This window comes from Lithobates pipiens, unplaced genomic scaffold (genome assembly GCF_037356315.1).
Source record: "Lithobates pipiens isolate NorthernLeopardFrog02 unplaced genomic scaffold, aLitPip1_a1.2 Scaffold_23, whole genome shotgun sequence".
Lineage (NCBI taxonomy): Eukaryota > Metazoa > Chordata > Amphibia > Anura > Ranidae > Lithobates > Lithobates pipiens.
This window is the reverse complement of record NW_027507785.1, coordinates 303,142,543-303,158,293: the sequence shown is the minus strand read 5'-3', so window position 1 is coordinate 303,158,293 and position 15,751 is coordinate 303,142,543. Positions and strand designations below refer to the sequence as shown.

Sequence of the window (15,751 nt, the reverse complement as noted above, 5' to 3'; positions counted from 1 at the left end):
CAAAACGCTGCTGCAGCGGTTTTAACCCTTTTTCAGCTGCTAATGGGTTTAAAACTGCCCTGCTAGCAGCCAAATAGCACCGTTAAAATGGTGCTAAAAATTGCACCACTTTACCGCCGAAGGCTTGACGCTTTCAGGGTGAAAGGGCTCTTAAGTCACTTTGAACATAGTTGTTGGTGCCAGACGGGCTGGTCTGAGTATTTTTAAAAACTGCTGATCTACTGAGATTTTCACACACAACCATCTCTACGATTTACAGAGAACAGTTGTGTGGGGGAAAATGCCTTGTTGATATCAGAAGTCAGAAGAGAATGGGCAGACTGGTTCCAGATGATAGAAAGGCAACAGTAACTCAAATAACCATTCGTTACACCAAAGGTATGCAGAATACCATCTCTGAACACACAACATATCCAACCTTGAAGCAGACGGGCTACAGCAGCAGAAGACCACACTGGGTGCCACTCCTGTCAACTAAGAAAAGAAAACTGAGGCTACTATTTGCATAGGATCACCAAAATTGGACAATAGAAGATTGGAGAAAAGTTGCCTGGTCTGATGAGGCTCGATTTCAAGTGTGACATTCAGATGGTCGGGTCAGAATTTGGCGTAAACAACATAAAAGCATGGATCCATCCTGCCTTGTATCAACGGTTCAGGTCGGTGGTGATGTAATGGTGTGGGGGATATTTTCCTGGCACACTTTGGGCCCCTTAGTACCAACTGAGCATTGTTTAACCACTTGCTTACTGGGCACTTAAACCCCCCTCAGTCCCAGACCAATTTTCAGCTTTCAGCGCTGATGCACTTTGAATGACAATTGCGCGGTCATACAACACTGTACCCAAATGAAATTTTTATCATTTTTTTCCCGCAAATAGAGCTTTCTTTTGGTGGTATTTAATTACAGCTGGGAGTTTTATTTTTTGCTAAACAAACAAAAAAAGATGCAAAAAAAAATAAAAAATCATGTTTAATAGTTTGTTATAAAATGTTGCAAACAGGTCATTTTTCTCCTTCATTGAAGTGCGCTGATGAGGCGGCACTGATAGGCTGCATTGGTGGGCACTGATAGGCTGCACTGGTGGGCACTGATAGGCTGCACTGGTGGGCACTGATAGGCATAGTTAAGGCGGCACTAATAGGCATAGTTAAGGCGGCACTAATAGGCACCGATAAGGCGGCACCGATGGGTACAGATAAGGCGGCACTGATGGGCAAAGATGGGCACAGATAAGATGGCACGGATGGGTGGCACGGATGGGTGGCACTAAGGGGCACTGATAGGTACCACTGATAGATGGGACTGATGGGCACTGATAGGTGGCACTGATAAGTGGCTCTGATAGGTGGCAGTGCTGGGCACTGATGGGCGGCACTGCTGGGCACTGATGGGCACTGATGGGCGGCACTGCTGGGCATGGATATGTGGCACTGGGGTGCAGCACCTTTGTTGAGGCAGATTGTGGGCACTGCTGGGTGGCACTGTGGGCACTGCTGGGTGGCACTGCTGGGTGGCACTGTGGGCACTGCTGGGTGGCACTGTGGGCACTGCTGGGTGGCACTATGGGCACTGCTGGGTGGCACTATGGGCACTGCTGGGTGGCACTGACAGGGGGGACACATTTTTTATTTATGTGGCAAAGCAGGGGGCAGGTGGGCACTGGCAGGGAGCAGGTGGGCACTGGCAGGGCTGGCCGTGATCGGGACTGATGTCCCGATCACGGCCCCCGGTGATCGGCTCTTATTTTTTCTCCTCGCGCTGTCAACGCGAGGAAGAATAATAGCCGATTACCGGCTCCGTTATATCACATGATCAGCTGTCATTGGCTGACAGCTGATCACGTGATCAGGCCGTGAGCAGGCCGCTCGTGCACGGGACGACGTCAATAGACGTAGTCCCGGCAAAGGAGATCCGCGCTGTAGCCGTCATTCGGCTATAGCGCGGGTCTCAACTGGTTAAACACCACGGCCTACCTAAGTATTGTTGCTGACCATGTCCATCTCTTTATGAATACAGTGTCCCCATCTTCTGATGGCTCCTTCCAGTAGGATAATGCACCATGTCCCAAAGCTCCAATCATCTCACCACTGGTTTCTTGAACATGACAATGAGGTCACTGTACTCCAATGTCCTCCACACTCACCAGATCTCATCCAATAGAACAGTGGTTACCAACCCTGTCCTCAGGGCCCACTAACAGGACAGGTTAGCAAGATAACTGAAATACATCACAGGTGATATAATTTGCTGATCAGTGATTGCCGTATTCTAGTCTGCATCTCCCCAAGGTAATACATAAAACCTGACCTGTAAGTAGGCCCTGAGGACAGGGTTGATGACCACTGTTATATATATATTATATTTGCATCATGGATGAGCTTCTGACAAATCTGCAGCAACTGCGTGATGCTATCATATCACTATGGACCAAAATCTCTGAGAAATGTTCCCAACGCATTGTTGAATCCATGCCACAATAAGGCAGTTCTGAAGGTAAAAGGGGGTCCAACTCGGTACTAGCAAGGTGTACCTAATAAAGTAGTTTGTGAGTGTATGAATATATATATATATATATATATATATATATATATATATATATATATATATGCACAAAGATATGTCCAATCTGCAGAGAATCATACCTTTCAAAAATGTCTAATTCTTGGATTTATAAAACACGCGATTCCTCACAGATCAGAAAGCTCTGCATGCAATTATTCAGACCAATCAAAAATTAGCCAATCACTGATTCATGAACATTAGTGATTTTCCTTTCAGCCTTTAGATGTTAATCAGCCACATATGTAACTCCCCATTAATCAGCACTAAATAGTCCAGCAAACTGCAGCATATCGCCCTCGGCAACAAAGGTTTTAGGCCGGGGACATAGCTGGCTAAATAAGCAGGTGATTATTATTATTATAGCCATAGTTAAATAAGGAGATTTCATCCATTTTTCTATTTTAACAAGAATAGTAATAAAAGCTGCCAAAATGTGCAACAGACTGTTAGAAGCCACCCACTCATTAAAGAGACTGCTGGTGTCACGGCTTCTGTTGTCACTCCAGATCCAGCAGGCTCTTCTGGGACTATTTCTTCCTGTGCGGTTTCTCCTTACTGTCTTCAATATTTCACAGGCCAACTAAAGCTTAACCTAATACTACAGGCTTGGAATATTCTAGGTTGCCCATCACCAGCACCTTGTTCCTGCATCTGAAGTCCTCACCCATGATTTCTTAGTTAGGGCTGAGCGTCAGGGCCGGGACAAGGGGTGGGCAGGAGGGGCGGCTGCCCCTGGCGCAATGGTTTATTGCAGGGGTAGGGGGGCGCAGTTTGGCGTCTTTGCCCTGGGTGCTGGATGACCTTCTCCTGGCACTGCTGAGCGTTGTTCATGTTTACCCACTACCTCTCCCTACTGTCAGCCCCGTCTTTAACGCTGCATCCGCCTGATAAATTGGTAGTTGTGCCTTCAAATCAGGCATCTCCAAAGGGGGGAGAACTTCATTGCCCCAAGCCAACACCCCTGAGAGGTGTCCTTGTGATGCCCGAACTTCCTTTGGTTTTTGCATCCATTGGCAAGCCCACAATATCCACAGGAGACACAGAAAATCCACCTACAAGCCTAGTACTGGACAGTATAAAAAAAAAATTCTGCTTTAGAGCCACAGATCTCGTGATATAATCAACAAAAAAAATGTGTAAATAGAATTGCTAAAAAAAAAAAAAAGAAATCACACCAGCTGCAAAGCGAACGTAAGCTTAACTGCAAAACTCAATAGTGAACATAATTATACATCACGCTAGAATAACATGTGCTACTACAATCGATAATGCAAAATAAAACCACACAAAAAGATATGCAAGTCCCATAAAGTGACCTAAAAGACCTCCGATCCCTCCTTTGCACTTTAAAGTATTCAGATCACCGAAAAACGGTGTATCTGAATACTGTATATTTTTTAAAATCTGCCGCCATTGGCAGCCGAGTAAACAGGAAGTGACGTTATGACGTTGCTTCCGTGTTTACATCAAGGAGACTGGAAAAAAGCCGTTTCCGGGTTCATTCCAGTCTGTCACTAGCCACCGGAAGCGGCGGATCGTCGATCGGCCCTCCTGTGCCACCGGGAGGCCCGGGAAGAGGGGGGGATGTCCCCTCCTGCTCCTTTTGGGATAAAAACCAAGCCGCTTTTAGCCACATCGGTTGTTATCCTCGGAAAGCCGATCACCCGCTCTAAACAACGGTACCGGGAAGATGCCTGCAGCTGCGGGCATCATCCTGGTATAACCCTCGAAAGCCGAGTACGCACATCTGGCGGGAATGGGATAAAAATGTTGCTTGTCTTGCAAAACGCTCTCAAACCATGTTACTCTCAAACCAAGGTTTTACCGTATATCATTTTTTTGTGAAATTTCAACAGTATATGTAGTTTTTGTTCGGTAACGTTCATTCATTCCAGAATCAAATGCTAAAAGCAACAAAAACCTTTTGAATGGCATCTGAATGGTCTGAGAATTTTTGTAGAAATTTTCCTAAGACTTTTTCATAGAATTTTCATTCAAACTTCTATCCATTTATTGTCAGGAAATGTTCCATCCGCTGATATTATCTGTCTCTTGGCGTGCAGTACTGAGGTCCACCAGCAGGTGTCTCCTGTCAGTTTTGAGCTGTCAGGAGAGCTTTTCCCTGCTGATGCTATATCATCTTTGGGCCGCAGTACTGGCGTCCACCAGCGGATGGATCCTGGCAGTATGGAGCAGGCAGCACCTCCTGCAATCAGGTGTCACTTGAGGCCAATCACAGGCCTATAAATAGCTGGCAAGCAGTCATATGTTTGCCTCGGTATTGTTCCTTGTGCCCTGACCTGCTGCTTGCGATCCTGTTCCTGTTCCTGTTCCTGTTCCTGTTCCTGTTCCTGTTCCTGTTCCTGTTCCTGTACCTGTACCTGTACCCTGAACCTGTGACCCGTGGCTCTGATCCTGTTTCCCTGTCCTGGTCCCAACCCTGTCCCACCTGTTACCATTATTCCTGTCCTGAAGTCTGATCCATCCATCCTCTCCCTGTCCTGTGTTCCAATCCTTACCCCATTTGCTGATCTCCCCGTGTATGACCTTGGCCTGGCTTGTGACTCTGATTCTGGACTGCCCTTGTTATTTGCTGATCCTCTGTGTATGACCCTGGCCTGCCTATCGTTTACGGTACTTGCATTTCCCATTTATTGTACATATCTGTCTGTTGTTGTTTGGGGGTCTTTGTTGGTTGGGTTATTGCACTGTGTGGTTGTATTCATATTATTCACTTTCTTTAATAAATCATATTTCACTTATACACGTTTGGGTTTCCTCTGTTGCAGTCCACACAGTTCTGGTCTTATCTGGTACGTGACAGAATACCGAGGCCATCCCTGACCAGAAGTGGCTACACAGAGGAACCATCTTGGTTCAGGTTGCTTACTGAAATGAATTTAGAGGTAATCCGTTATTATGCTTTGTTGGCGTCTGAGAGTGGTGACTATCTCCGCCAGACACTGAAAGGGTGGACCAGTGATCAGCTGTTGGAAACCATTCGTTTAGCTCACTCCTGGGTTGATCAGGGCTCTATGTTGTTTGGGGATGTTCAGCCGTTAATTAAAATCTGCACAGAGCTGGCCCTGCCCTGCATCCCAGAGGGCCAGGATGATTTTTCTCCCCCCTTCAGTATTAATCAAGTCGCATCACTGGTATGGCTTCTGGAAGATGATTCCCCTTACTTTTTTGAGCATTACGCAGCCTGTTCCCAACAGATGATAATAGAATGTGTTGATTCCGTACAATCCCTTGTTAGACAGGCAGTCTGCAACCCGCAGTTTGTACAACCACTACTTTTAGCATGGTCTGGTATTTTGCAATCAGCCACAGCCAGCCCACAACTAACCCTCTCTGCTACCAAACACCTGCCTGCCCAAGAGTCTCTTCCTCCATCACCTATGGCAACCTCAGTTTCAGCCCAATATACTCTACTTCCCACCAAATATCAATACCCTGTTTCTTCCTGCTGCACATATCCTGCCTTTAATCCAACGGCCTCTTTACTACGGCCCACTATCCCTCAAGAACTTCCCCCAGCCACTGTTACCTCTTCCCTGCCATATTCCAACCCTTCTCTCCAGTCTGCTTCATCCCCTACCTATAGATCTGCAGCTACCTACAGGCCTTCAGTAGCTAAATCTAAAAAGAGACGGAAGTTCTTTCCTACCCATTTGATCCTGCCAGTAACGCAACCTGCCTCCGCACCAACCAACCTGCTCCAGTCTGCCTGCATGCCAGCCGAACCTGATCACCCTCCTGATTCTGCCAATCATCTGCCTGCTATCCAGCCTGACGACTTCCAGCCTGATGTCCCGGCCTTCCAGCCTGACGACTTCCAGCCTGATGTCCTGGCCTTCCAGCCTGACGACTTCCAGCCTGATGTCCTGGCCTTCCAGCCTGACGACTTCCAGCCTGATGTCCTGGCCTTCCAGCCTGACGACTTCCAGCCTGATGTCCTGGCCTTCCAGCCTGACGACTTCCAGCCTGATGTCCTGGCCTTCCAGCCTGACGACTTCCAGCCTGATGTCCCGGCCTTCCAGCCTGACGACTTCCAGCCTGATGTCCCGGCCTTCCAGCCTGACGACTTCCAGCCTGATGTCCCGGCCTTCCAGCCTGACGACTTCCAGCCTGATGTCCCGGCCTTCCAGCCTGACGACTTCCAGCCTGATGTCCCGGCCTTCCAGCCTGACGACTTCCAGCCTGATGTCCCGGCCTTCCAGCTTGACGACTTCCAGCCTGATGTCCCGGCCTTCCAGCCTGACGACTTCCAGCCTGATGTCCCGGCCTTCCAGCCTGACGCCTTCCAGCCCGATGTCCCGGCCTTCCAGCCTGACGCCTTCCAGCCTGATGTCCCGGCCTTCCAGCCTGACGCCTTCCAGCCTGATGTCCCGGCCTTCCAGCCTGACGCCTTCCAGCCTGATGTCCCGGCCTTCCAGCCTGACGCCTTCCAGCCTGATGTCCCGGCCTTCCAGCCTGACGCCTTCCAGCCTGATGTCCCGGCCTTCCAGCCTGACGCCTTCCAGCCTGATGTCCCGGCCTTCCAGCCTGACGCCTTCCAGCCTGATGTCCCGGCCTTCCAGCCTGACGCCTTCCAGCCTGATGTCCCGGCCTTCCAGCCTGATGTCCCGGCCTTCCAGCCTGACGCCTTCCAGCCTGATGTCCCGGCCTTCCAGCCTGACGCCTTCCAGCCTGATGTCCCGGCCTTCCAGCCTGACGCCTTCCAGCCTGATGTCCCGGCCTTCCAGCCTGACGCCTTCCAGCCTGATGTCCCGGCCTTCCAGCCTGACGCCTTCCAGCCTGATGTCCCGGCCTTCCAGCCTGACGCCTTCCAGTCTGATGTCCCGGCCTTCCAGCCTGACGCCTTCCAGTCTGATGTCCCGGCCTTCCAGCCTGACGCCTTCCAGTCTGATGTCCCGGCCTTCCAGTCTGATGTCCCGGCCTTCCAGTCTGATGTCCCGGCCTTGCAGTCTGATGTCCCGGCCTTCCAGTCTGATGCCTTGCAGTCTGATGTCCCGGCCTTCCAGTCTGATGCCTTGCAGTCTGATGTCCCGGCCTTCCAGTCTGATGCCTTGCAGTCTGATGTCCCGGCCTTCCAGTCTGATGCCTTGCAGTCTGATGTCCCGGCCTTCCAGTCTGATGCCTTGCAGTCTGATGTCCCGGCCTTCCAGTCTGATGCCTTGCAGTCTGATGCCTTCCAGTCTGATGCCTTCCAGTCTGATGCCTTCCAGTCTGATGCCTTCCAGTCTGATGTCCCGGCCTGCCAGTCTGATGCCTTCCAGTCTGATGTCCCGGCCTGCCAGTCTGATGCCTTCCAGTCTGATGTCCCGGCCTGCCAGTCTGATGCCTTCCAGTCTGATGTCCCGGCCTGCCAGTCTGATGCCTTCCAGTCTGATGTCCCGGCCTGCCAGTCTGATGCCTTCCAGTCTGATGTCCCGGCCTGCCAGTCTGATGCCTTCCAGTCTGATGTCCCGGCCTGCCAGTCTGATGCCTTCCAGTCTGATGTCCCGGCCTGCCAGTCTGATGCCTTCCAGTCTGATGTCCCGGCCTGCCAGTCTGATGCCTTCCAGTCTGATGTCCCGGCCTGCCAGTCTGATGCCTTCCAGTCTGATGTCCCGGCCTGCCAGTCTGATGCCTTCCAGTCTGATGTCCCGGCCTGCCAGTCTGATGCCTTCCAGTCTGATGTCCCGGCCTGCCAGTCTGATGCCTTCCAGTCTGATGTCCCGGCCTGCCAGTCTGATGCCTTCCAGTCTGATGTCCCGGCCTGCCAGTCTGATGCCTTCCAGTCTGATGTCCCGGCCTGCCAGTCTGATGCCTTCCAGTCTGATGTCCCGGCCTGCCAGTCTGATGCCTTCCAGTCTGATGTCCCGGCCTGCCAGTCTGATGCCTTCCAGTCTGATGTCCCGGCCTGCCAGTCTGATGCCTTCCAGTCTGATGTCCCGGCCTGCCAGTCTGATGCCTTCCAGTCTGATGTCCCGGCCTGCCAGTCTGATGCCTTCCAGTCTGATGTCCCGGCCTGCCAGTCTGATGCCTTCCAGTCTGATGTCCCGGCCTGCCAGTCTGATGCCTTCCAGTCTGATGTCCCGGCCTGCCAGTCCGATGCCTTCCAGTCTGATGTCCCGGCCTGCCAGTCCGATGCCTTCCAGTCTGATGTCCCGGCCTGCCAGTCCGATGCCTTCCAGTCTGATGTCCCGGCCTGCCAGTCCGATGCCTTCCAGCCTGCCGTCCCGGTGCCTGCCCTGCAGCCTCCCGTTCTGATGTGCCTGCCTCCCGGCCTGAGGTGTTCCTGCCCGCTGTCCAGCCTGAAGTGCCGGTGCCCGCTGTCCAGCCTGCGGTGCCCATTGCACCAGCTTGGAGTGCCTGTGCCCTCTGCCCAGCTTGATGTACCCGCTGCCTCGCTTGATGTGCCTGCTGCTAAACCTGTTATGACTCTGCCTGTTGCCCAGCTTGATGCCATGGACTTGTCCCAGCAGCAGCTAGTTGGTGCGTCCGGAGGCCGCTCCTTTGAGGGGGGGTACTGTCAGGAAATGTTCCATCCGCTGATATTATCTGTCTCTTGGCGTGCAGTACTGAGGTCCACCAGCAGGTGTCTCCTGTCAGTTTTGAGCTGTCAGGAGAGCTTTTCCCTGCTGATGCTATATCATCTTTGGGCCGCAGTACTGGCGTCCACCAGCGGATGGATCCTGGCAGTATGGAGCAGGCAGCACCTCCTGCAATCAGGTGTCACTTGAGGCCAATCACAGGCCTATAAATAGCTGGCAAGCAGTCATATGTTTGCCTCGGTATTGTTCCTTGTGCCCTGACCTGCTGCTTGCGATCCTGAACCTGTTCCTGTACCTGTACCCTGAACCTGTGACCCGTGGCTCTGATCCTGTTTCCCTGTCCTGGTCCCAACCCTGTCCCACCTGTTACCATTATTCCTGTCCTGAAGTCTGATCCATCCATCCTCTCCCTGTCCTGTGTTCCTTACCCCATTTGCTGATCTCCCCGTGTATGACCTTGGCCTGGCTTGTGACTCTGATTCTGGACTGCCCTTGTTATTTGCTGATCCTCTGTGTATGACCCTGGCCTGCCTATCGTTTACGGTACTTGCATTTCCCATTTATTGTACATATCTGTCTGTTGTTGTTTGGGGGTCTTTGTTGGTTGGGTTATTGCACTGTGTGGTTGTATTCATATTATTCACTTTCTTTAATAAATCATATTTCACTTATACACGTTTGGGTTTCCTCTGTTGCAGTCCACACAGTTCTGGTCTTATCTGGTACGTGACATTTATGGCCAGCTTAACTTTCAAAATGAGCGCTTATTATTAAGCTTTTGCTCAACCATATAATACCCATTGCTGGGACCAGGTCCTTTAGCACCCAAGGTGAAAAAGCAAAAAATGTGCCCCCCCTCCCCAGTCCATTTTTTATTTCAGTTCCCAGCATACATATTTCCCTAATCCCTACAGATGTCCTACCTTTACACTAGTACCCATTATATAGCTTTTGCATACATGCATATATTACCCATGTTTTGCATATTCTTGTTTTTGCAGTTAGATCTGGGGTAAGGCTGGTAGCTGGCTGGCAGAGTTCCTGAGCAAAGGAAACAGAAAACAAAGAGAGGAGGAAAGCAAAGCATACATCTTGTGTCAATGTCCATGTTTAAAGGACATGTTTCAGATAATATAAGGTTTATTTTTTTATAGCAAGGGGACAGGGAGTGCGCTACTAACTATGGGTTGAACAGTAACTACCTCATTGACCTAAGTTGCAGGTTCTGCCCTTTTTGCGCCCTCCCCACCGCTCAAGTGCCTAAGGCAGTCACCTCTTCTTCCGATCCCTCGACCTGGCCCTGACACTACCTTTTGCAATTACATGATACGGCATTAATAGTAATTATTAGTAATCCTCATCTAAGCCACATAGTACCGATTTTATACCTCCAGATTGGAAGTTGCCCTCAATTACCATTATGACACAAAGGCCTTCCTTGTTCTCCATTTTATTGATCGTCACAATAGTGAAATATGCTTGCACATTGTCAGGATGGCAGCTAGTAATCTCATACAAGAGCACACGTGGCAAGGTGACAACACAAAAGCACAACTTGGGGACAGTTGTCACCCCATAACATAACCCCATAACATGAAGGGCCTGAACAATGCCTGGACGATGTGTATCAGCAAAGCAGCTTGAGGTCTCAGCCAAAAGAACATATGGCATCATGGTGACAACGCAGGAGCACAACTTGGGGACAGTTGTCACCCCATAACATGAAGGGCCTGAACCAAGCCTGGGCGATGGGTGTCAGCAAAGCAGCTTGAGGTCTCAGCCAAAAGAACATATGGCATCATGGTGACAACGAAGGAGCACAACTTGAGGACAGTTGTCATTCCAAAACAGGAAGGGCCTCAAACATGCTTGGGCAATGTGTGCCAGCAAAGCAGTTTGTAGTTTCAACTTAGAGCACATGACAGGGTGACAACGCAGGAGCACAACTTGAGGACAGTTGTCACCCCATAACAGGAAGGGCTTGAACCATCAAGAAACACCATCACCATAGGGCTTGAACCATGCCTGGGCAATGTATGTCAGCAAAGCAGCTTCAAGTCTTAACTAAGACGTGTACAGGTGATAGGTTGGCAACACAGGAAGTAGTCACCCCATAACAGGAAGGACCTGAACAAGAACCTTTATGGCATGACCAGGAGGTATTCTTTTATCAAAAGCTACAAAATTTAATCAACCAAAAAAACGTATGAAATGATGTTAACGTGCAAAAGCTTATATAGGATTTTAGCGAAGGTTTTCTTATCTTGAGTTGTATTAAGCGCCATATACGCTATCAGTTTTTCTGCTGAGTTTTTCCTTCAGATTTACCAAAACCATGTAGTGGAAGGGCCTGCCTGATTGCATACAAATTGAAACGCCTGAGGTTTGACCTCATATTACATGGTTTTGGTAAATCTGAAGGAAAAACTCAGCAGAAAAACTGATAGAATGTATGGGGCTTTACAGAGCTCCCAGGAGCCCCGAAATCCTGAATGATTAGTTATGGAAATACTAACTTATCTCAGAAGTTGTCTTGCACCATCAGTTTAGGGATTCCACTATTTGTCAATGAGATCCCTTATCACATTGGGTGACAATTTAGCTTTAACTCAATAATACTCAATGATAATGCAATGAGACCTCGCATTCATGATATAATTCACATTACTCAAATCATTGGCAGCATAAGTGAATAGCTATCAAGACAACAATGAACAAAGATGGAAAATTACAGTTAGACTCTGAAAAAAGATAAGAATACATAGGGACTAGAAATGACGTGTATTTTGTCAATTAAGGTGAGATCAGGTGACCATCTCATATCTATGGCATAATAAAGCTGGCCATAGATGATTCGAACCATGTGTGGGCAGGCTGAATGTAACCAAGTTAATCGATCTATCTTGGGTACAACCAGTCTACCGGAATTTACATGTGATTATTACTAGTGGCTGTTATACTGGTAATAAGCACTCTGTTCTCTGGGCAGCAAAGACACCATCATGTTTGATATGCTTGAAAGGCTCTTTTCCATGGAATTTTTTCGCAATTTTTTATTTTTTTTTGTCAACAGTTGTGGTCAGGTCTTTCCTGAACCTTTCCGAGTTGCTCTGCCTTGGGGATGGTATACAGAATATAATAGCACACGTGCGTAGGCAATTTGTACACATATACTAGGGACAATATACCTACTGCCATGTATTTGGGGTGTGGGAGGAAACCGGAGTACCCAAATAATACCCACACAAACACAAGGAGAACATGCTAACTATGCAGTGTCCTGGCTGAGGTTAAAACCAAGGGTCAGCTCTCTGGACGCCATGTCAGATACACTTGAAGGCTTTTTTTTTTTCATAGTATTTTCTTGCCAATTTTTTTTTACATGGGCTGTCGCCCGGTCTTTCCCCTAACCCCCCTACTCAATTGCCATGAACTGCAGTGAATTTCCCTACCAGCATGTCTTTGAAATAACCCATATGAACACAAGAAGATGCAAACGCCACGCATTAAGTGTTCTGATATTATGCCTGATAAGCTTGAAAGCCTTTTTTCATAGAATTTTCTTGTCGTCATTTTTTTTTTTTTGTTTTTTTTTCTGCCCTCCTCAATTGCTCAGGCTTGGGACCAGCATGCAGAATTTGATAACACATGTCCATAGCCAACCTGTGCACACATACTGGGGCCAATTGCCCTACCTGCATGTAGGAAACATGGGCAGAACCCAAAGGAAACATGGGCAGAACCCAAAGGAAACATGGGCAGAACATGCAAACTCTATGCAGATAGTGTCCTGGCCGAGATTCAAACCAAGGGTCAGCTTTCTGGACACCATGTCTGATACACTTGAAAGCCTTCCTTCATAGAATTTTATTGGCAAATTTTATACATTGGCTGTCGCAAGGTAATTCCCTAACCCCACCCCCCATTTGCCACATACTGCAGCCAATTTATCTACCAGCATGTCTTTGGAGTAACCCCACATAAACATATGAAGATGCAAACTCCATGCATTTAACTGATATAAAAGGCTTTATTTTATTAATAACAAACACGTCATACTTACCTGCTCTGTGCAGTGTTTTTTTCACAGAGCAGCCCCAATCCTCTTCTCAGGTCCCTTACCTGGCCCCTCCCTCCTGCTGAGTGCTCCCAGTCAAGCAGCTTTCAATGGAGGCACCCAAACAGGCTCATTCCTGAGCCACAGTTCTGCATGTCCATTTACCCAGAGAGCTGCGGCTTGGCCCCACCCCTCTCTCTCCTTATTGGCTCACTGGCTATGATTGATAGCAGCAATAGCCTCTCAGCCAATGAGGAGGGAGAGTCCCCAGAGATCCGAGGATTTGTACACATCGCTGGATCGAGATAGGGCTCAGGTAAGTATTAGGGGGGGTTGATGCACAGAGGAGGTTTTTTTTTTGTAACCTGAATGTGTGAAGATAAAAAACCTTGATCCTTTACCACTTTAAGTGCTTTGACTGAGCTTAGACACAAAGGCCAACTCTCACAGCGACCAAGTGGTTAGCACTTCTGCTGGGCAGCACTAGGGTTGTTGGTTCGAATCCCAACCATGGCACCACCTGCCTTGAGTTTGCATGTTCTTACTGTGCATGCGTGGGTTTCCCTCCCACACTCCAAGGACATGCTGGAAGGTTAATTGGCTCCTGTCTACATTGTCCCTAGTATGTATGAATGTGAGTTAGAGACCTTAGAATGTAAGCTTCTTTAGGACAGGGACTGTATAATACATATGTAAAGCATGCATAAATTGATGGTGTTATATGAAAACTTGTAAATGAATAATAAAAATATTATGTCTGATAAGCTTGAAAGCCTTTTTTTCCACGGACTATAATTTTTGGGCAATGTTTTACAAGGGAGGTAGGTAGTCAGGTCTTTCTTCAACCCTTCCCAATTGCTCAGGCTTGGGGCTTACATACAGAATGTGATAACCCACATCCATAGCCATAGACACAAACTGGGGCAAATTAACCTTCCTACCTTTGGAGTTTGGGAGGACACACGTGAACACAGGGAGACCAAGCAAACTCCATGCAGATAATGTACTTGCCAAGATTCAAATCAAGGATCCCCGTGCTAACCACTAAGCCGCTGTGCTGCCCACTTATAACTTCAGCTGGATATGGATCTTCCAAACATTTTGACATGACTCCTAATGAAAGGGTCCTTTTGCTTTTTTTTGCTGTTTTTATTTTTATTTTCACTGTATACTTCGCGTGAAGTGCCCATGTTTGTGACGAGTTCCCTAACCCTTAGTCCTCCAGCACCGGTTTTGGGTGGACTGCACCCTTTCAGCCTATGTTTTGCCGTTGCACATTTTTTTTTCTCGGATTGCTCTGTTTGTGTCGGTGGATTCTGTTCTGAATTATAACAGCATGCTAATGTTTGGAAAAAGCAGGTTATAAATAAATGGCATCTTCTCATGTGACCTCAGCTCCCCTGCCTGCACCTGCTCCTGGGGTCCTCCCAGAACTCCCTGAATCCACCAGGCCTGTAGCAGGTCCTGCAGAGAGGAGGCTACACAGCAGACACAACTAATGGCTTTGTTGTGGTGCTGGCAACTTTCACATCTCAGTCCATCAACAATGAGAGACGGCTCAGGCGGCACAATGCATTGTCCTTATGAAACAAGCTGTGGATTGGGGGGGGGGGGGGGGGGTTTAGGAGAGCCTTCGGCAAGTCCTGCACCCCGGACAGCTTGGCCCTGGGGACATCAGTGGACAAAACTGAGGCTGTGAGCGCAGGCCAAGCTGTCAGCATCCCCTTGTAGGCATTGTACACAATGACCAACCTCCCCAAGACCCCCCCACACCATATGAACCAACCTTAGTCCATTCAATGAATAGAAGAGCAAGCCCAGCATTGCAGGGTGAAGTCTTGTCTTGTAGCAATGACCCCAGAAACCAGCAGAGCCCACCATGAAAAGGACCAGAAAGCAAGCAGCATCCTACAGTCACAAAAAAGAAAAAGAAAAAAAGCACTTACCGAATGGAGAGGTGGGGGCAGCCCCCCGCCGGCCCATCTTCCCCCCGGCTGGAGGAGACGGTTGCCCGGTTTTAGTTAGGGGGCTCTTTGTTGCTGCTGTGATGGCATGTGAGGGTCCCTGGCTGTGTGACAGTTCCTGTGTTTGTACTGAGCAAAGGATGGAGCTGCTGGGCTGGAAGAGGGAGGACTGGCTGTGATTGGGAGGAGGAGACACTGTGTGTGTGTATGTGTGTGTGTGTGTGCAGAGAGAGCGCCGTTGTCACCAGTGTGTGTCTATAGCATAACACTGTGTGTGTGCATAGCACCGTATATGTGTGTGTGTGTGTGTATATATATATATATATATACACACACACACACACACACACAGCTAGCACTGTGTGTATATAGATATATCTATAGAAATATATATATATATAGCACTGCATGTGTGTGCACAGTACAGTATAAATGTGTGTGTGTTTGTAGCACTGTGTGTGTGCATGTGTGTATAAAAAAAAAAAGTAAAATTGCGTGCGCATACAGTACTGTATATATGTTGTGTGTGTGTGTATATATACAGAGAACAGTGTGATGTGTGTACAGCACAGTTATGCCGCGTACACACGACCGGACTTTTTCGACGGACTTGGTTCCGGCG

The 15,751-nt window shown here is 48.7% G+C and overlaps 1 protein-coding gene across 1 annotated transcript in view; it reads right to left on the bottom strand.

Annotated features, from left to right (window-relative positions):
* The window catches only part of SLC44A5 (solute carrier family 44 member 5), a 293,848-nt gene extending 278,570 nt beyond the window's left edge, over positions 1–15,278 (bottom strand). The window contains exon 1 of the mRNA XM_077450433.1: positions 15,112–15,278. Coding sequence (XP_077306559.1) covers positions 15,112–15,148 — 37 coding nt within the window. The 5' untranslated portion in view covers positions 15,149–15,278. The remainder of the gene's footprint in view (positions 1–15,111) is intronic.
* Between the last annotated feature and the right edge of the window lie 473 nt (positions 15,279–15,751).